The 19,863-nt window shown below is 35.0% G+C and overlaps 6 protein-coding genes and 1 long non-coding RNA gene across 7 annotated transcripts in view; all 7 read left to right on the top strand.

Annotated features, from left to right (window-relative positions):
- LOC127900077 (NAC transcription factor 25-like) overlaps positions 1-252 on the top strand; it is a 28,812-nt gene extending 28,560 nt beyond the window's left edge. Inside the window, exon 4 of the mRNA XM_052434530.1 lies at positions 2-252. Within this exon, the coding sequence (XP_052290490.1) occupies positions 2-120 (119 nt within the window). The 3' untranslated portion in view covers positions 121-252. The remainder of the gene's footprint in view (position 1) is intronic.
- An 842-nt stretch (positions 253-1,094) lies between these two features.
- On the top strand, positions 1,095-2,497 carry LOC102627064 (xyloglucan endotransglucosylase/hydrolase protein 22-like). The gene is made up of 3 exons (XM_006474097.3): positions 1,095-1,428; positions 1,527-1,720; positions 1,820-2,497. Exons 1-3 carry the CDS (start codon positions 1,147-1,149, stop codon positions 2,217-2,219), a joined length of 876 nt encoding a protein of 291 aa, XP_006474160.1. The 5' UTR covers positions 1,095-1,146; the 3' UTR covers positions 2,220-2,497.
- A 955-nt stretch (positions 2,498-3,452) lies between these two features.
- Positions 3,453-4,907, top strand: LOC102607638 (xyloglucan endotransglucosylase/hydrolase protein 24). The gene is made up of 3 exons (XM_006474568.4): positions 3,453-4,014; positions 4,111-4,304; positions 4,391-4,907. Exons 1-3 carry the CDS (start codon positions 3,748-3,750, stop codon positions 4,731-4,733), a joined length of 804 nt encoding a protein of 267 aa, XP_006474631.1. The 5' UTR covers positions 3,453-3,747; the 3' UTR covers positions 4,734-4,907.
- Positions 4,908-7,310: 2,403 nt separating this feature from the next.
- On the top strand, positions 7,311-8,670 carry LOC102627351 (probable xyloglucan endotransglucosylase/hydrolase protein 23). The gene is made up of 3 exons (XM_006474098.4): positions 7,311-7,662; positions 7,803-7,996; positions 8,116-8,670. Exons 1-3 carry the CDS (start codon positions 7,393-7,395, stop codon positions 8,501-8,503), a joined length of 852 nt encoding a protein of 283 aa, XP_006474161.1. The 5' UTR covers positions 7,311-7,392; the 3' UTR covers positions 8,504-8,670.
- A 3,148-nt stretch (positions 8,671-11,818) lies between these two features.
- Positions 11,819-13,169, top strand: LOC102627641 (xyloglucan endotransglucosylase/hydrolase protein 22-like). Its single transcript, XM_025097227.2, has 3 exons — positions 11,819-12,215; positions 12,303-12,496; positions 12,593-13,169. Exons 1-3 carry the CDS (start codon positions 11,958-11,960, stop codon positions 12,981-12,983), a joined length of 843 nt encoding a protein of 280 aa, XP_024952995.1. The 5' UTR covers positions 11,819-11,957; the 3' UTR covers positions 12,984-13,169.
- Positions 13,170-15,175: 2,006 nt separating this feature from the next.
- LOC127899758 (uncharacterized) lies at positions 15,176-16,265 on the top strand. Its single transcript, XR_008051793.1, has 2 exons — positions 15,176-15,834; positions 16,024-16,265. It is a non-coding gene; the product is annotated as an uncharacterized LOC127899758 (long non-coding RNA).
- A 1,783-nt stretch (positions 16,266-18,048) lies between these two features.
- LOC102627929 (xyloglucan endotransglucosylase/hydrolase protein 22-like) lies at positions 18,049-19,408 on the top strand. The gene is made up of 3 exons (XM_052433771.1): positions 18,049-18,393; positions 18,506-18,699; positions 18,801-19,408. The coding sequence occupies exons 1-3, from the start codon at positions 18,340-18,342 to the stop codon at positions 19,195-19,197; spliced, it is 645 nt and encodes a 214-aa protein (XP_052289731.1). The 5' UTR covers positions 18,049-18,339; the 3' UTR covers positions 19,198-19,408.
- Positions 19,409-19,863: the final 455 nt, after the last annotated feature.

The raw sequence follows: 19,863 nt of genomic DNA, 5'->3' as shown, positions 1-19,863 counted from the left end.
GCTTTGGAGAGCGATATGAAATTTGAACAGTTAAATGAATGCCCCCCAGATGATTTTTTGAAGGACCCTTCTGATGACAATTGCTTTGATCCGGATTATCATAACTCGGGGAAATTCTAACTCTGCCATTTTGTCATCCTCCAATGGTCGATGATGACTGGCTTTGATAGATTTGTTGATTGAAACAGAAGTCATATTTACTACTAACTTTGTGCTTTATGTGAACGTTTCTATTGATTTTTCTTTAGGACTACTAATGGATTATTTTCTTAGATGAATTTATTTTCTATTTTAGTTGTGGACCCAATTTCTCTCACTGTGCAAGTGCCTCATGTTGATAGATTTTAAATTTGTCTTGATTGCCATGCTAATTTTTAAATAAGGTGGATGTGGGTATCCTTTTATAAATCACACTGATTCATAAATCCTATTCCTGATTCCCATGTCATTAAAAGTATAGATTTTTGGTTTGTTTTGATATATGCCATGGGGGATCCAGTTGAAATTCTTTTGGTTCAATTATAATGGTTATGAGTTGCCCATTTGGTTACTTTATATTTTGTTGACATAGGGTTACAAGCTTCTGGCAGCTGCTGTTTCTTCTGGATATATATAATGCTATTACATTTTCCATGGGGTATGCCCTATTTTTTCAGCCTTAAAAACTTTCATGGTCTCCCTCGATGTTTTCAGAATCCTAAGAGGGAAGTGGGGAAATCTAATGCTACAATATAGTAAATCCAAAACCATTTCTCTTTGATCTGGCAACTTCTGGGTGTCCACTAGAACATACTAGAAAACAAATTTTCATGGAAGTGGCATCGCATTATTTGTCGGTGGATATGCCAAATGCTCAGGAGTAGGTGGAAATAACCTAGGAAGCAAGTAGCAACTATGCTCATCTCTCCTGTAAAATAATGCCCGCAAGCAATTTGACTGGCTTAAAGTTATGACAAAGATGCCCATTTTCAATGTGCACTTGTTTTTGCTATCCAGCTGTTCAGTTCTCAACTCACCCCACCAACCAACTATACATTTCAATATTTAGCGAACATTCGATGCACTAACCGGCAGCTCCAATAAATAGCCTGGAACTCAGTATTCTCAAGTGCGTCAAACTAAAGTTGCATAACGCTCCTGAAGTCAATGGCTTGCTATTCTTATTCTGCTTATCCAATTTTCTTGTTCTCTTTTATTGTCACAAGCTCTTTCATTGTTGCAAATACTGGTAATTTTAACAAAGATGTTGATATTACATGGGGTGATGGCCGTGCCAAGATTCTCAACAAAGGCAAGCTTCTTACTCTGTCTCTCGACAAAGCATCTGGCTCTGGCTTCGAGTCTAAGAATGAATTTCTCTATGGAAAATTTAATGTGCAGCTCAAGCTCGTTCCCAACAACTCTGCTGGCACTGTCACTGCCTACTATGTAAGCTACTTAATGAAAGATTCTTGTTCCCTTTCACATATAATTTGCTTATCAGTCGTCACGTCATTATGCTGATACATAGACTTGCTACGGTGCAGCTAAAATCTCCAGGGGCATCATGGGATGAAATAGACTTCGAATTCCTGGGGAATTTGAGTGGCAACCCTTACATTGTTCATACTAATGTCTACACACAAGGGAAAGGTGACAGAGAGCAACAATTCTACCTCTGGTTTGATCCCACCGCCGATTTTCACACCTATTCAATCCTCTGGAATCCTAGTCACATTGTGTAAGCACATACACAACCCTGATGTGAGCGAAATTCAAAACCTGGATTTAATTTTATCAAGCTCCCATTAACTTTTAATTACATTTTCTTTTTGTTCAGCTTCTATATCGATGGTAGACCCATCAGAGAATTCAAGAATCTTGAATCATTCGGCATTCCGTATCCGAAAAAACAATCAATGAGAACGTATGCTAGCCTGTGGAATGCCGATGACTGGGCTACAAAAGGAGGACTGGTGAAAACAGACTGGTCTCAGGCTCCCTTCATTGCTTCCTTCAGAAACTTCAATGCAAAAGCTTGTGTTTGGTCCAATGGAATATCTTCTTGCAGCTCAAATTCCACAACTAAAAATACATGGTTTTCACAGGAGCTTGATTTTTCAAGCCAAAGGAAGCTAAAATGGGTGCAGCAAAATTACATGGTTTACAATTATTGCACAGACACAAGTCGGTTCCCTCAGGGCCTCCCCCAAGAATGCACCCTCACCAACAAAAATTAGGATGATGAATTTTTCTAATCCATTCAATGTTTAGAAATTCCCCTTTCAATTCTTTCTTCTACTTCTTTTCTCAATAGGGTTTGTTGATTGCCATCAATCATGTAACAGAAGAATATTGCTTCCCACTTGATGCATCTAAATAATAGTCTTTGAATAATGAATGATGTAGGATGGTTGCATTAAAATTTATGTGTCTTTTTATTTTTTCATTTTGGACTTCGGTTGCCATCCTCATCATTTGATAATTGTTCTGCAAAGTAATATAATATATTATTATACATGCCAATTATCAAGAAGAAATAGGTAGGAATTGATATTAAGGGCCCCTCAGGTGCCTGCTCGGCCCAAATGAAATGGGCTTTTGGCTATCCCAAACTTCTTCTAAGGATAACTGCACAAAATTTAACAAAGTTGATTATTTTCCTTAAATCGAACAATATTCAGATTTTGTTCAGTTTCAATTACCTTGAGAATTTTCTTTCCTAACTCATGCAGACAATCCATAATCTCATTTCGTCATGGCTTTTATCCAAGTCACATGTAGCCGCCCATGCATGGGGAAATTGTATGCTACATTGAAAATTTATACGGTTGTGATACTGCTCACGGGAAACATGTCACCAAGTGTTAAGAAAGACGAGTTATAATACGTAATTAACTAATCATTGAACCCAAAGCATGCACCAACAATGTCCTAATTTGTCTCAAAGACTTGTTTATTAAGAAAGCATCCTGGTTTCTCTCCCTTTTTTTAATAAAGAATCAAAGCTCTGTATCTCAGCTTACTGTTGTAAGAAAATTAAAAAGTACAAACAAAGAGAAAGAATACAATACAACATAATCTGTTCCCCGACTCTTGAGGTAGTTAATGGAAAGTGGGAAACAATGTATTTAACAGCATTAATTTCAATAAAAGGATGATATTCTGGTTTGTTTTTAAGGATAGATTGTATTTGAGTAACAATGTTTTAGATGATATATCACCAGCTGGTCTTTTGTATCATAGTCATCTAATGGACCCCAGTTCCTTGACCTGATCCTGTTAACAAGTACGACAATGACTAACCGACCGTCTGTCAAATGCTTGAAAGAATTTGACGCGGGATTGAGCCCCAGGGACCATGGTGGTGGAATCGGCAGAAGCAAAAGTACAACCTAAACCGGTGTCTACATAGATATGTGCGAGTACCGGATAATCATGATCACAATTCAAGATCAAGTGGGCATGCATGCGGGCACCGAACCCCATTTGGAATTTGGGGCCATGTCACATAATCTGTCTGCAAATGAGAAACAGCCAAATTTTCCTCTCTTTCAATTCATGGCACAGCCAGCTGTTGACAACTTTGCACTTTCAGAAACGGCAAACATGAAACAACCATCCAAACGCACCCTCTTCTTCACTCTTCTTTTGTCCATTTCTATACTCCAATCCCCTATATAATATTACATTACATCCATGCAAAACTAGTAATAATTTATGCACTATTCAGTATAGCGAGCTCCAGTTCCCAAAATCCTGAAAGATATGGGTTCTGATTCGTTTGGGATGATGATGTGTATTTTTGTTGGGTGTTTAGCTGCTGTTTCTGCTGGTAATTTCAATGAGGAATTTGATATCACATGGGGAGATGGTCATGGGAAAATATTCAACAACGGCCAGCTGCTTACTCTCACTCTCGACCGTTACTCTGGCTCAGGCTTCCAGTCCAAGAAACAATACTTATTCGGCAAGATTGATATGCAACTCAAGCTTGTCCCTCGAAACTCTGCTGGCACAGTCACTGCTTATTATGTAAGCTTTTCTTTTTATCGACACCTGCTGTTTCATTGATTTCTTTGCACGACGTTTATTAATAATAATTATGAGAGTCTTTGAGCGAGGTTGTAGCTACGCTCACAAGGACCAACATGGGATGAGATAGACTTTGAATTCTTGGGAAACCTGAGCGGTCAGCCGTACACAGTTCACACAAATGTGTACAGCCAAGGCAAGGGTGATAGAGAGCAGCAATTTCACCTCTGGTTTGACCCCACAGTCAACTTTCACACTTATTCAGTTCTCTGGAATCCTCAACGCATTGTGTAAAGTCCATTTCTCTCTTATTAGTATGTCATTCGCTTCTACAATTTTATTGACTTGTGTTGTTCAATTAATTGCATTTTTTCAGCTTCTCTGTTGATGGTATCCCAATTAGAGAGTTCAAAAACCTGGAGGCTATAGGCGTTCCATTCCCAAAGAATCTGCCAATGAGAGTATACTCATCTCTTTGGAATGCTGATGACTGGGCTACAAGAGGTGGGCTAATCAAGACGGATTGGAGCCAAGCTCCTTTCACTGCTTCTTACAGAAACTTCAAGGCTGATGGTAGCCGTGCCTGGCTCTTGCAACAAATGGATTCCACAAACCAACGGAGGCTTTACTGGGTGCAGAAGAATCACATGATTTACAATTACTGCACTGACACCAAGCGATTTCCCCAGGGCTTTCCCAAAGAATGCGCCGTCCATTAAAGCTGGCTGTTTCAAAAACTTTAGTGCCTAGGTACAGGAGCTGTATTGTATAATGTTAAATGATAAAAATTAGTAGTTAGGAATGGCTTGAGCACTAGGCGAATTAGTTTCGTATTTTGGATATCTATTTATTAATACAATAACAATATTTATTTTAAGATTTTAATTTTTTTAAGTTGCATATAAATTGTAGAATAAATTAATTTTTAGGCATCTCCCTATTATTACTCCTATTCATAATTATCTATATATTTAATAATCTTTACTTTAAAAGTAATGTTTTTATAAAAAAAAAATATGATTTTTATGGTATAATAATGTTTGTAACCCTTTGAAACCTTATTTGGTTAATAATTACAAAAAAAAATTCAATGTTTTCCCTTTCCCAAAAATAATTACTCTATTAAAATTATAAATGTTAGATTTTAAAACATTTAGTATTCTATTAACTCTATTTCAAACTTCAAAAAACTTCAAAACTAATAGATATTGAATCAATGATATTCAACTAAAAAAATTTTTTTCTCTCATATCTATAAGGAAAATTATTTTGATCTTCTCTATAAACTTCATTGTCATCATCTAACGTCTTACCATCATAAAATGTTCTCATGATAAACATTTTAATGACATAAATAATTAAATATCATTCAAAAAATTAAGTAATTCGATACTATAAAAAATAAACATTAAAAAGAAAAAAGAAAAACAATTTGCTAAGTTGACACAAAATAAAAGTTGATTGGATCTCCAAGGATCTCATATTCGGTTGACATTTTGAAGCCCAGATTACACAAATAAAGGCCCAATTCTCCTTTGCTCTCACAAAGAGCACAACCGTTTTTCTTTCCAAAGAAACGGCCCAACTTCAATCGACTTAAAAATGCTGTGGATTGTAGGACTGGATTTCGCGGTGCTTCTTCAATGGATTGTATTTAACCTTTTCCACGTCGTTTTGATCATCAAATAGAAATATAGAATGCTTCTAAGTTGTTGACCACCTGCCACCCGCGTGCTCATATTTAAATGGTGATCATCGTATAAGAACATAAAGTTCAAACTTGTGATCGATAATTACAATTATTTTCCTAATACTAAATAATGTTTTATAATGGATCAGTATTGACTTGTAATAATGGTGGTAAGTAGATTGTGACATAATCAAGTTGACAAATGGCAACATCAGTTAATTAATAATTAAGTTGCAAATGCCGCTTTTTTTAGTTATTTACTTGCTCTGATTACATAATCAAATTTGACCCACACGAGGATAAAGCCGCAGCCACGAATTATTAAAACTTTTTTTAAATATACCCCAAGGCGGACGCGGCTTAAAAAGGAGGGGCTGTGCTGTGCATGATTCGCCCATTCAAGTCATTATTCTCTAGAAACTTTCGTAAGGATAATGAAGTTGGGTCCCCGGCGTTGCTGCCCCATGGAAGCTGTGAACTCACTGGATAAAGGGTGCGTGAGAATTGAAATTTTCCCACAGCGACAGTCTATACTCGGGCTTTATACGTACAATAATTCAAAGAAATGTTGACTAGTGTATATTTAGTCTAAAATTTACAATTACGTTATTGACTGTAATAAATACGTTGGGTACATAAGGTAATAATATATTAGAAAAAAAAAAAGAAATGTCCTAAAATTAGAGTCGGTTTAGAAAAGTAGTGCATTTACTATTTTCTTATTTTAATTATAAAAAATGGACATTTTGTGGATAGTTGGCACCCCTTTGAATCATTTTTAAGAGTTGAGTGTTAAAGTTCTCCATGTATATAATGAATGTTGATTTTCTTTCAAATATTTAGAAATAAAATAAACTTATTCTAAACTCAAATATTCAGAGTGCACACTAACATAATGGCTCTAAGTAACTCTTTTGAACTAAACAAATGGTTCATGAACCGTCAACGTGGCATACGTCAAGCGCTTGATCAATGAAGCTCAACAGGCAACCAACACGTTAGGAGTCAAGTGTCCAATCTGTGAGCGATCAACAGTTGCTGTCACGGACGTTTATGTTCAAAATACCATTCTTTAGCTACTAATTAACCTACATATAAAAATAATAAATGTGGGCTACTTTTATATATTGATCTAATTTTAGGCTATTTCTATAAATGGTGCCTCTAATTTTCTTCTCATACGTATTTCACAATCAGTGGACGAATAGAAGGGTGTCCCACCAAAGAAAAAAAATCTCTCTATAAATATTATCGTACGATTCTACCCAATCGATGGATCCTAACTTTTTCGGAGTACTTTTTGTAGACGCGGTCCAAGTATACGCAACACGATTGGTGAACGGCGGTGACAATATATGGAGTCGGCTTGCTAGCTCCTTCTCCCTTTGGTTATGTACGTGTTTGGTGAGCGAAAGAGAAAGACTATATATGTGGTCCAAGGTTTATCATAATTAAGTGTCAAAATCCAGCTATCTCCAGCTCATTTTCCTCAACCAATACGAAGACCACGAAGGGGATCCTTCCACACACGACACCTCCCCCCCCCCCCTCCCCCTCCCCCTCCCCCCCTTCAGTCTTATGTATAAATAAACGCTACCACCTCCCCATTATTCTCAACTCGCACACACATAAATACCAACCCTTATAAGCTGCTTTCTGAAAACTCTCTCTTTATTGATTGCAGTACTATGGCTTACTCGAAAAATTTTACCCTGCTCATCTCTATAGCAATCAGCTCTTTGATGGTTGCTTCTGCTAGTAATTTCTACCAAGACTTTGATATCACTTGGGGAGATGGCCGTGGTAAGATACTCAACAACGGCCAGCTTCTCTCCCTCTCCCTTGACAAAGCCTCAGGCTCAGGCTTCCAGTCCAAGAGCGAGTACCTTTTTGGCAAAATCGACATGCAACTCAAGCTTGTCCCTGGCAATTCTGCCGGCACAGTCACCGCCTACTACGTAAGTTTCGGAAAACTTGACAACACACACACACAAGCAGTTTTTCTTATATACAAAAGATTAGCTAGCTGGTTAATATCATATCATGCATGCATGCTGATACATAGATTTTTTTTTTTTTTTCTGCTTTCTTCATTCAGTTAAAATCACCAGGATCAACATGGGATGAGATAGACTTCGAATTCTTGGGGAATTTAAGTGGTGATCCTTATACTCTTCATACTAATGTGTTCACAAATGGCAAAGGTGACAGAGAGCAACAATTCCACCTCTGGTTTGACCCCACTGCTGACTTTCACACCTATTCCGTTCTCTGGAATCCCCAACGTATTGTGTAAGTCTTTCAAATATCTCGTTACTTTTTTCTTTCAAAGACATTTCTTCTTTGACAAGTATGCTTTCTATTTTTATTATTGTTGACCTGGTAAAAAAAATTGCATGCATATTTTTCAGCTTCTATGTTGATGGCTCGCCAATTAGAGAGTTCAAGAACTTGGAATCAAACGGCGTACTCTTTCCCAAAAACCAGCCGATGAGGATTTACTCGAGTCTCTGGAACGCCGATGACTGGGCCACGAGAGGTGGCCTTATCAAAACTGACTGGACCCAAGCTCCCTTCACTGCTTCTTACAGAAACTTCAATGCCAATGCTTGCGTCTGGTCTAATGGAAAATCCTCTTGCAACTCAAAAAATAATAATCCATGGTTCTCGCAAGAACTTGATGCCACTGGCCAAGAGAGACTCAAATGGGTGCAGAAGAATTACATGATATATAATTATTGCAAGGACTCAAAACGATTTCCCCAAGGGCTCCCAAAAGAATGTGCATTCAATATATAACTGATCCATTTGCCATATGTCTTTGTTTATAGCTTTTTTAATCTTCAGTTTTGATGTTTTGGTTCTTTTATTCTGTGCACTAATGTTTAGTGACAAATAAAATGTATGGTTCATTCTTTTTTGTACTATAAGTGCTACGTGTAATAAAATATTGTTACTTTTGTTAATGAATAGCATTATCTCTTTTTTCTTGGGTAACCCGTGATCCAAAGATAAGTGTTTTAAACATTGAACTCTTGGATTCAATGTTTGAAACCATATATATAAAAGTAAGATAAAGTAAAGGCTATTAGTTAAAAATGCCATGATTTGAAATCGAAATTGCACTTTTTGAATCACGTGATAATAACCATAATAATGGATAGGTTCAAGCATACATGTTAATGAATAAAAAATCCTTAATTAACATGTTTTCTCCAAAGCTTAAGTTGTTGAACTTATTATTAACACGAAGTATGTCTTACATGCTGATTAATAAATAGTAAATATTAGCCAAGACATTACAGGCATTTATTTGTACGTATGTATCTTTTGAGTTTTTAACAAATAACAAATAATTTTACTCTTTCAGACATCAAGTTTACTTGAATTTAGCCCATTCTTTCTTATTATATGAATTTCCTTATAAATCTTTTTAACATTTTCTTTTTCTTTACCCTAAATGCATATATTGAAATTGAGTTCAACTAGTCATTATTTTTATGAAAAAAAAATGAAGATATTACAAAGGAGCTGGTCCATTCTAAATAGCCCCACAAATGATGGATGTACTGTGTAATAATAGTAAGCCTTGGAGACGACGGTGACGTGCGCATAAATATTTTATATCATAACAGCTATTGACAGCTGCTAATTCGTGAGTAAAACACAAACTTTTGCCTTTTCACCCCAAAAAAAACAAAAGTGGGTTTTCGAGTGACTTAGATTTTTAAAGAAAACAAAGTGGGCTTGTTGGAGCATTTTTTTTTAAAAAAAAATTAAATAAAATTTTATTATTTATTTAAAAATTACATTAATATTTAAGACTTTAAAAGATATTTTAATTAAAATTTTTTAAATAGTAAATTATTCACTCTCTTTAAATTTATAGAGTTGCTTTCTTCTTCTTTAATTTATATTTTATTATTTTTTATTAGAGAGAAGGAGAAAATTATTTTAATTGCCATTAATTTTTTTTGAAAAAATATTTATTTGATTAAAATAATATTAATTTATTTATATTTAAAGAGTCTTTTGGAGAATAACTTATTTTTTCACTCTCTCTTTTACCACATAATTAAATAAATAGATATTTAAAAAGTAAAATTAATAGAGTCTTTTGTAGATATTATAAGTGGGTGCTCGAAGTAAGTGAGGAATATGTATGCAACCAGTGAGATGAGAGAATATAATATTTAAAAAAAATTAAAATTAGGTAAAATCAAGTTATATAATTTTCTATTTATTAAGAATTCTAACAGCATGTGGTTTCATCAAATGATTGAAAAAGCAAAATAACAGCTGGGATTCTTCAAGTGGCATCAAAGGTAAATCAAACTCATGAAATTTCTTCATTATGGATTTATGATGGTATTATCTCAGCAAAAACCGTCCTATATAAAACCTGCGAACTTTGTTAGTGGATGGTGAGTTGGCAAGCCTTGGTTCAAGTGTTTCTCGGTCTTATTAGTAATCAAATATCATTGCTCTCCATCAAATTCAGATTACTATTTCTTGGCCCATGGGTCATTTTTACAGCTTGCCTTATTGATGAATTAACAATGCTAGCAAGCAGCAGCTTGTTATTACATCTTCCATTTGCACGTAAAGAAACTAGCGCCTTCCCCACAACACCCACCAACAACAAAATGACAAATTAAATGACTTGAAAATGAAGATAAAAATGTCAATCTGCTACACAGGACGATTCCAGCTGGGAGCAAATATGCATGCAATAATTTTGCTGCTTTCCTCATCTCACCTAAAATTTGTGAAAGTTTGACAAGTTTCTATTTGGCAAATGGTTAAAGCAGGTAAAACCAAAGGCTGCAGCTACAAGCCTACAATCCAATCATAGTTTCGCAATTTTCTATCATGATTTAGATAAGCACTGAACGCATGCAAGTTCATGCATTTGTTTTTGGTCAGAATTCGGATGTACAAAACCTTATCGAAAACTTACTTCTAAATTGTATTTTGACACAATATCATACTCTTTCATTGTTAATATTGTAGGTCTACGACCACAAATATGATCTTGAAAACATCTAACGTAAATTTAGAAAATCTAACATGAAATTTAAGAAACTTTCAGTAAATTAGATATTTTTCTTCCTTGAATGAGAGTATATTTCATCTATATCTAGTTATGGATACGACCGAAAATAATTTACATACATTTGAGTTATATAATAAAAAGACTAATACAAATTAGGTTTAACTGAATACCTCATTTTTTTACACCGTAAATAATAGTTGATCATATATAATATTACAAAAAATCATCAACTACAATTTAGTAATTTGTGGGGGGGGGGGGGGGGGGGCAACTAACATATGTGTGTTGAAAATTGAGGAGGACTAAACTGTTCAAAATTAAAATTATTTGAGCAACCGAAGAATTTTATTGATATTTTATAAGAGACACAACAACAATCACTTCTCACTCTTCTTTCTCTCTTTATTAATTCTTCATTCTCCACTTGATGCCAACAACAAAAAATTTAGGGGTATTTATAGTAACTTAGAATTAATACAAACCACACAAAATATTAAATTACAAAAATATGACAACCATATTTCATAAAATATCTCTAAATATTTGAAAAATATTTAGAATTAGATAATTTTACGATCATTAGATATTTTTAGAGTAAAAATATTTATCATTCTCTACATAATTCTTGAATTTTTCATGGATTGAACTTTGAATTTGGAGTTTGGACAAATATAAATAGATTGGATCATGAAATTGGTATTGAACTTTTAACACTCTGTACCTAAATTCCTTATTTCTTTGTCTTATATGTTCCAAAATACTTGTTATGGATAATGGATGTTATCTTAATGGCGGCTGTTGGATAATATTGGAGTCATTGGACCATCTTGGTACTAGCATGTCAGACTCTTAGCTGGCGATGGGAACCCGGGCAGCATCGACGCAAGTACTGCGTGATATAATAAAATTTAAAAAATTTAATGCAAACCGCGTGTTATAATAAAACCTTCCTGGTTATTTTTGAAGCACTGGCCAGGTTGAGTCATATTTGCTAGTGGCCTGTACAGCTATTTATTTTATTGTTACACTTTTCTCAAACAACTGGCCAGAGCCCAGCTCACTGGACTGGGCCTTCCCCATCACTTTCCTCTGCTTAGCTTAATCATGCTATAAATGCCAAACCGTGGTCCTAATGGCATTCATCTCTTCCCTTTCAAACTACGAAGTTCTTTCGGTTAACTCAACTGCTACGCATCGATGGCTTCAATGTTGCATTTGTTTCTAGTGCTTGGTACTTTGATGGTTGCCTCTGCTGGTAGCTTCTACCAAGATTTTGACATCACTTGGGGAGATGGGCGTGCCAAGATACACAACAACGGCCAGTTTCTTACGCTTTCCCTTGATAAAGCCTCTGGCTCAGGTTTCCAGTCCAAGAATGAATATCTATTCGGCAAGATTGATATGCAACTCAAACTAGTCCCTGGCAACTCTGCTGGCACTGTTACTGCTTATTATGTAAGTTCCCCTGTACAGCATTATTAATGCAAAATAGCGACTTATGATCATCATGCATCTGATACGTAGGCTTTCTTTTCCATGCAGTTAAAATCACCAGGATCAACATGGGATGAGATAGACTTCGAATTCTTGGGGAATTTAAGTGGCGATCCTTATACTCTTCATACGAATGTATTCACAAATGGAAAAGGAAACAGAGAGCAACAATTTCACCTCTGGTTTGACCCCACAGCTGCTTTCCACACCTATTCCATCCTCTGGAATCCTCAGCGCATTGTGTAAGTATTTTCCTTAAATCCTAACTATGTTTGCCTAATTTCCTTCTCATTAATCAATTCAGTTAGACTTACGAGTTTTTGCCTTGTAATTTCCAGCTTCTCTGTTGATGGCACACCTATAAGAGAATTCAAAAACTCAGAATCAATTGGAGTGCCATTCCCAAAGAATCAGCCAATGAGAATATACTCTTCTCTTTGGAATGCTGATGACTGGGCTACGAGAGGTGGCCTTGTTAAGACAGATTGGACACATGCTCCCTTCACTGCTTCTTACAGAAACTTCAAAGCTGATGCTTGTCTCTGGTCTAATGGAAAATCATCTTGCGCTTCCTCTAAGTCCAGAAGCAGAGCCTGGTTTTCGCAGGAGCTTGATTCATCAAGTCAAAACAAGCTGAAGTGGGTGCAAAAGAATTACATGATTTACAATTACTGCACTGACACAAAGCGATTTCCCCAGGGTCTCCCTGTAGAATGCAGAACCGCTTAGAGAAGTTGCTAAATCAACAAATATATGCATCTATCATTTGATAATTCGTTGTAGTTAGTCGGCTATTCAATACGTATGTAGTTTGGGCCGTTTGATTCTTTGATTATTTGGCGATCACAAAGGCGAAATTGGCCGCATTTTACCATGTGCTATAAAATGTCTTGTAATATAATATTTCTTTCCGTACTTCCTTCTTTGTAAACTTAATTTTTTAGATTTTTTTCGCCTGTTGACAAAAGAAATCTCTTGGTAAACTTGAATTTATATGACAAAAGTAAAGAACTTTTGACATTAAAAGAAATCCCTTTCGATCAAGATTGATGATCAAATTAACACCTCCCTCGTGCTTACTTGGGACTTTAATCGGGGGGGGGGGGGGCGGAGGATGAGAGAAACGCAATTTGCTTCATTGACAAAGAATAGTACACACAACAATAACTAGGGATGGCAATGGGGAGGGGAGGGGAGGGGACCAATCTCCCCATACCCATCCCCGATATTTTGCGTATGTCTCCGTTCCCGTCAAAATTACTTGAGAGAATCCTCATCCCCTTCCCGAATAATAACAGGGGATCCCCGAGGGTCCCCGGTCCCCGAATAACTAATAGTCTAATACATTTTTTTTATTTTCGATTTTAAATTAATCATATTAAAATAAAAAATTCAGATAAAAATAAAGTTCAAAATATATCTTACATTAATATTGATCCATTACAAAGTCATATTCAAAATATAAATTATTAAAATAATTATCTTTGTCAATGACTCAATCTTCATAATCCTACAATAAAAAGAAAAAAATTTATTTTTATATCGGCAATAAAATAAATGAAATAAATATAGATACTTAATTAATATTTTTAATAAAACTATTTACCTCCTGCTTGTCCTGCTCCTCCTTAATATTTTTAATAAAACTATTTACCTCCTGCTTGTCCTGCTCCTCCTGTTCTTCCTCGAGAAATGTGGCAAATTGAGAGATAGCCTCATATTTCAAACCTAAAACAATGAAAATGATATAAGTAAAGTAACTTATAAGTGCAAATATTAATAACTGTATAATATAATTACAATGTAAAATAAACTCATACTGCTATTGTAAGCTCGTAACCAACTTTGACAGCACATTAAGGCCTCCAATGTGCTTGGATGAAGTTTGTTACGGTGTGGGCTCACAACTCTACCACCGGTGCTAAAAGCTGATTCAGAAGCAACTGTTGTAATTAGAATTGCCAAAATATCTCTAGCAATTCGAGCTAATATAGGATACCTATTAGTATTTAATAATATAAATATTTGATATTTATTATTTTTAACAATATTTATAATTTTGTTATTTATTTATTAGTAATTTTAAAAATAAAAATAAAATAAAAAATTAAAATGGGGAAATGGGTAGGGGATGGGGATTCCACCTCATCCCCGTCCCCTCCCCGAATAAAAAATTGGGTAAAAAATTTTCCTCGTCCCCTCCCCGAATAAAAAATTGGGTGTAAAATTATCCTCGTACCCTCCCCGAATGGGGAAAATCCCCGAGGGTACCCGTTCCCGTGGGGATTTTTGCCATCCCTAACAATAACATGCCAATATAAGGATAATCCAAAACAATAACGAGCAATATTTGTGGTTCATCAAATTAAATTGACTATACCAGATGGTCACGGATTTCACTACTAAACAAAATAATAAATTGTGATGCACACATTAGGTAGAACTGGCTTATATATATCCAAGAATATCGTTGACATCAATAGTGATTAGAATAATAAATTGTTATGCAAAAATTGATAGAATCCATCCTTCAAACTTTTTAACTTAGCAGGTGGACTAGAATAAGTACATGAAGATTTGACTCATAAATAGAATAACAAATTTTAGTAATGTGAGACTCAATTAGAAATGGGGTTAATTTCGGCCTATCCCCTCATGAAGTGAATTGCTCTCTTTACTATTGAAAATATCAAGCTACCCCCCAAAACTCGTTATCTTTAACTATTGACTGCCGTTAACTCGTGAAAGTACAATATAGCCCGCTAATAACGAAAATCATTAACTTAAATTGTTACACACCTACTATTTAAAAATGGGATCCTCTATCTTACATGCATGTAAGATAGAGAGTTTGCCTTTAAAAATATATTTCCTTTGTCCCTTTACAATTTCTAAAATATTCCATCACTCATTTATTTTTTTATGTCAGACATTTTATAGTCCATAGGTATAATAAAAATCAATATTAAAATGAAAAAAAATAAATGAAACATTGAATTTCTCTTCTTCATTTCTTTTTCATCTTCCTTACTTCTTCTCTGTCTTTTTCTTCATTTTTTTCCCTTTACAAGTGCATGACAAAAGTACAATCAATATTCAAATCCAATCCTACAATGAATCAAAACTAAAACTTAATTTCTACAAACTAAAATCCAAAACCCAGAAGTCATAATCTATAACTTGCAAAGGGGTGTTGACAGAGACCATCAAAATCCTCAAAATTCGGCGAGCAAAACCTGAATTATTTGCGTCCTTAATGTCACTGTAGAACCATACAACTCACCGTCGATTTAATCGTGTCATTCATTGTATGAACAATCAATCAACTCAACAATCTCAGGCGAAAGCACTGCCATAGCATCGCAGAGAGCTTCGTCTTAATTCTTCTTCTTTGGCAGTCAAGAGAGTCATTGATTCCTCTTATCACAACCATTCAGCAGTCAAGACCCATACTTCTTTTGCTCTTTTCCAATCGAGAATGACCACGGCGCGGCTATGACAGCCGTGGAGTTGTAGGCCGTCGTGGACATCATCTTACAACAACTTTTTAACATCGCGACCACCCATGATTGTTTCTAAGGTTTGGGATTGTTGTTTCAAATTTTTATTTTGTTCGTTCAATTGAGCTACTGTTACTAGAAAATTAGGAATTGTTGTAATTTGATATTTGGGATTCCTTAATTTTAGATTATGAATAATCTTTAATATTGAATTAACCATATTATTAATAATAGATTGAATTTACTTTATTATTGTTTATTATTTTCAGTTTGGTGAATAAGCAAAGGATTTGAAGAATTTTGGGTTGTGTGCAATGATAGTGGTTTTTGGTGAGAAGAGTTTTGAAGCTTTAGATTAAGTCTGTGGTAGCATTTTTCTTTTGTTCTTTGATTTTTATTATATGCATATATTTTTTTAAATACCTTTGCAAAAGGAAAAAAGAATAATAATGATTATAATAATAAATATAAAATATGTAAAATATTATTCTTTTTTCATTGATAACTTTAATTAATTTCTTTATTTATTTTTTAAAATAAAGTTTTAAAATACCAAAAATTAAAATTTAATCAGTTCGAACAAAATTAGACATATAGGTGTAAAATGAAAAATATTTTAAAATATTAAAGATGCATATCATAAATATTTAAAATATTTGTGTGTGTTTTGAAAAACTTAAAAAGATTTAGCCTATAAAAAATAACCCGCATAAAGGTTTGACTTTTTTTTTTGTTTATTGACTGTTAGAGGAATGCACAAATATTATTTTACCCTTTTAGCCGTTAAAAGTAACAGACAAATAATAATTTTTGAGGGGTAATTTGATGTTTTCAATAACAAGGATGGCAATTTGAAGATTGTCACTTCACGGGGGGTTATGCCAAAATTTACCCATTAGAAACGTTACAAACTTTCAATCCACCCTTCTTTCAAGACCGACGTCCAAGCCCTTAGGTTGAGCTACGTGACTTTTTGAAACGCACATGAGGTGGGTGGTAGCCTTGTACAATTTACTCCATCTGTAAAGATGGCCTTCCAGCTTGTAAAAGGAGGGATATCAAGTGTTTATAAGCTTATGTGCCAAGTTTTAATTTAGCGATATGAGACTCAATTAATAGCATTACACATATTTATTAGGCTTGCTTGAATCATTAGTTTTTAGCCTCTCAACCTTGCAAATCTCACTTGTTTTACAGTTTTTCTCTGATACTAACTAATAACGACCATTGAATTAAATAAGATTGTCAAATTAAGTTATATAATGATGTTTTATTCAAGAATTTTACTAGCATGTGCCATATGGTCACTATCAAAATGGTTGAAAAACAAACATTAGAGATTGTTTAAGTGGCAATAAATTTAATTAATTAGAGGGATCTCATGATTTTGTCTGCTTTTCATTGGGTTGCCCGAGAAAAAGCTTTCTTATAAAACTTGTGAACTTCGCTGTTAGGAGGTGAGCTGGAAAAACTTGGTTCAAGTGTTAATAGCCAAGTAAAAGTTGAACTCTGAATTCACTCTTCTCCATAATTAATCTGATTATTAATTCATGGGCCAATTTTACAGCTTGCCTAGTTCATTGAATGCCGACAAGGAGCAACTTGCAACTTGTTATTACATCTTCCATATTTGCACGTAAAGTTGTTGAAAAACTAAAAAGTAAAGATATAATATTCCGATTTGTTGTAAAGGAAAACGCCAGGAAGCAAGCTTGTACAAGATAATATAGTTATTTTCATCAGCCCAACGAAAATTTGGTCACAGTGTAGAAGATTTAAGATGGGAGTTTAAAAATTTCTCTGTTTGGAAAAGGGGAAAAATTGCGAGCTGACTCGGACATAATTCTGATAGATTTTTAATTATAGTAATATTTTTTTTGTAATATAACTACAACAAATGAACAAAAATAAAATAATGAAGGCCTCGGAAAGTCAATTCAACTTTTTTTTGGCTTTGCTTTACCCCCCTTTTTAACTTTTAAAATCGTAATTTTGCGTGTTTGTCTTATACTGTTCTTAATGGCGGTTGTTGGAAAATCTAAGACTTAGCTGGTGATGTGCACTAGGGGAGCAACGAGACAATTACATCGGTCTCTGAAAAAATAATGCAAAACCGCGTAATAATAACAAAAAAATGTCCTGGTTTTGATCATGTTTGTTAACGCTACATGCACAGCTATTTTATTGCACTTTTCTCATCCAAACAACTGGCCGCAGCTCACCTCAGTGAGCCTTCCCGTCACTTTCCTCTGCTTAGCTGAATCAAACTTATAGAAGCCAAACCCTGGTGAGGACATAAACACATTCATCGCTTCAGTTTCCAATTTCAATTTACGAATAGTACTTCTATCTTGTTATTGCTCATTTCAAAGCATATATCAATGGCTTCAATGTTGCATTTGTTTCTAGTGCTTGGAACTTTGATGGTTGCCTCTGCTGGTAGCTTCTAAAAAGATTTTGACATCACTTGGGGAGATGGGCGTGCGAAGATACTCAACAACGGCCAGCTTCTTACTCTGTCCCTTGATAAAGCCTCTGGCTCAGGATTCCAGTCCAAGAATGAGTATCTATATGGCAAGATTGACATGCAGCTTAAGCTTGTCCCTGGCAACTCTGCTGGTACTGTCACTGCTTATTATGTAAGTTCCTCCCTTTTTTAGAAATCAATGAAAACGCAGCTATTTATGCAAAATATATAGCTAGCTATGATCATCATGCATGCTGATACTTAGGCTTTTCTTTTCCATGCAGTTAAAATCACCGGGATCAACATGGGATGAGATAGACTTTGAATTCTTGGGAAATTTAAGTGGTGACCCTTATACTCTTCACACAAATGTATTCACAAATGGTAAAGGTGACAGAGAACAACAATTTCACCTCTGGTTTGACCCCTCTGCTGCTTTTCACACCTATTCCATCCTCTGGAATCCTCAGCGCATTGTGTAAGTATTTTCTTTCTCCTTCAATCTTAATTAACTATGTTTTTGCCTTCTCGTTAATCAGATTAGTTTAGACTTAAGAGTTTTTGCCTTGTAATTTTCAGCTTCTTTGTTGATGGCACCCCCATTAGAGAATTAAAGAACTCAGAGTCTATTGGAGTTCCATTCCCAAAGAATCAGCCAATGAAAATATACTCATCTCTCTGGAATGCTGATGACTGGGCTACAAGAGGTGGCCTTGTCAAGACAGATTGGACACATGCTCCTTTCACTGCTTCATACAGAAACTTCAAAGCTAATAATGCTTGTGTTTGGTCAAATGGAAAGTCTTCTTGCGCTTCAACTTCCTTCAGATCCAGGAACAGTTGGTTGTCACAAGAGCTTGATTCAACAAGTCAAAACAGGCTGAAATGGGTTCAAAAGAATTACATGATTTACAATTATTGCACTGACACCAAAAGATTTCCCCGGGGCACCCCTAAAGAATGCAGAACCTCCTAGAGAATTTGCTTAATCAACAAATACATTCATCAATTCATTTCTTTCTTTTTCTTTTTTTTTGGGTGCTTAATTTGAACTTGTATGTAGCCTTGTACTTTCTAGTTTTCAATTCTTTCATTCTTTGCCATCAGTGTCATCACCAAAATGGCAAATTTGGCCAAATTTTACCGTGTAATAAGAGCATTTCAAATTTCATATTTATTTCGGTTTATTGTATCTTATCTTCTCTGCTTATTTAAATTTGAAGAGTTTATTATCAGCTGACAATACTTTATCTCAAACATTGATTGACCAATAATACTTCTTTGCCCAATGATATTGTATAATATTTTCTGGAGAAGTAATCCATTGAGTTGATGCAAATTCGATCACTTAGGCGGCCATTTATGGAGAAACAAAACAAGCAGAAACCGATAGATCTTTAGGTGGCAAAGCATTTCTTGAACCAGTAGGTTGGACTCCTCTGCGGGCCTATAAGGCATTTAGGAAGGCAAGCCGTTATTAGACTGAATCCAAGTACACCCTTCTAACTTCTCAATACAGCGATACCCCACTACATTTGCCGAATACAACGGTGGTTCCATATTTGTGTAATCAAGATATTAGTGGGGGTGGGTTAGTATTATGCTTCCATTAGCATCTGACGCCCTACTAATCTTACCGTAT

The sequence above is a fragment of the Citrus sinensis genome, chromosome 9 (genome assembly GCF_022201045.2).
Source record: "Citrus sinensis cultivar Valencia sweet orange chromosome 9, DVS_A1.0, whole genome shotgun sequence".
Taxonomy (NCBI): domain Eukaryota; kingdom Viridiplantae; phylum Streptophyta; class Magnoliopsida; order Sapindales; family Rutaceae; genus Citrus; species Citrus sinensis.
The sequence above is the reverse complement of the archived record's forward strand: the minus strand, read 5'-3'. Positions and strand labels throughout refer to the sequence as shown.

What these genes read in the sequence shown, in the direction of transcription:
- LOC102627351 (XM_006474098.4), top strand. Translation starts at nt 7,393, where the DNA reads ATGGCTTACTCGAAAAATTTTACCCTGCTCATCTCTATAGCAATCAGC. An exon ending in GCACAGTCACCGCCTACTAC is followed by an intron (nt 7,663 to 7,802) that starts GTAAGTTTCGGA and finishes TTCTTCATTCAG; the next exon opens with TTAAAATCACCAGGATCAAC. An exon ending in TGGAATCCCCAACGTATTGT is followed by an intron (nt 7,997 to 8,115) that starts GTAAGTCTTTCA and finishes CATATTTTTCAG; the next exon opens with CTTCTATGTTGATGGCTCGC.
- LOC102627064 (XM_006474097.3), top strand. Translation starts at nt 1,147, where the DNA reads ATGGCTTGCTATTCTTATTCTGCTTATCCAATTTTCTTGTTCTCTTTT. An exon ending in GCACTGTCACTGCCTACTAT is followed by an intron (nt 1,429 to 1,526) that starts GTAAGCTACTTA and finishes GCTACGGTGCAG; the next exon opens with CTAAAATCTCCAGGGGCATC. An exon ending in TGGAATCCTAGTCACATTGT is followed by an intron (nt 1,721 to 1,819) that starts GTAAGCACATAC and finishes CTTTTTGTTCAG; the next exon opens with CTTCTATATCGATGGTAGAC.
- LOC102627641 (XM_025097227.2), top strand. Translation starts at nt 11,958, where the DNA reads ATGGCTTCAATGTTGCATTTGTTTCTAGTGCTTGGTACTTTGATGGTT. An exon ending in GCACTGTTACTGCTTATTAT is followed by an intron (nt 12,216 to 12,302) that starts GTAAGTTCCCCT and finishes TTTTCCATGCAG; the next exon opens with TTAAAATCACCAGGATCAAC. An exon ending in TGGAATCCTCAGCGCATTGT is followed by an intron (nt 12,497 to 12,592) that starts GTAAGTATTTTC and finishes TGTAATTTCCAG; the next exon opens with CTTCTCTGTTGATGGCACAC.
- LOC102607638 (XM_006474568.4), top strand. Translation starts at nt 3,748, where the DNA reads ATGGGTTCTGATTCGTTTGGGATGATGATGTGTATTTTTGTTGGGTGT. An exon ending in GCACAGTCACTGCTTATTAT is followed by an intron (nt 4,015 to 4,110) that starts GTAAGCTTTTCT and finishes GCGAGGTTGTAG; the next exon opens with CTACGCTCACAAGGACCAAC. An exon ending in TGGAATCCTCAACGCATTGT is followed by an intron (nt 4,305 to 4,390) that starts GTAAAGTCCATT and finishes GCATTTTTTCAG; the next exon opens with CTTCTCTGTTGATGGTATCC.
- LOC102627929 (XM_052433771.1), top strand. Translation starts at nt 18,340, where the DNA reads ATGCAGCTTAAGCTTGTCCCTGGCAACTCTGCTGGTACTGTCACTGCT. An exon ending in GTACTGTCACTGCTTATTAT is followed by an intron (nt 18,394 to 18,505) that starts GTAAGTTCCTCC and finishes TTTTCCATGCAG; the next exon opens with TTAAAATCACCGGGATCAAC. An exon ending in TGGAATCCTCAGCGCATTGT is followed by an intron (nt 18,700 to 18,800) that starts GTAAGTATTTTC and finishes TGTAATTTTCAG; the next exon opens with CTTCTTTGTTGATGGCACCC.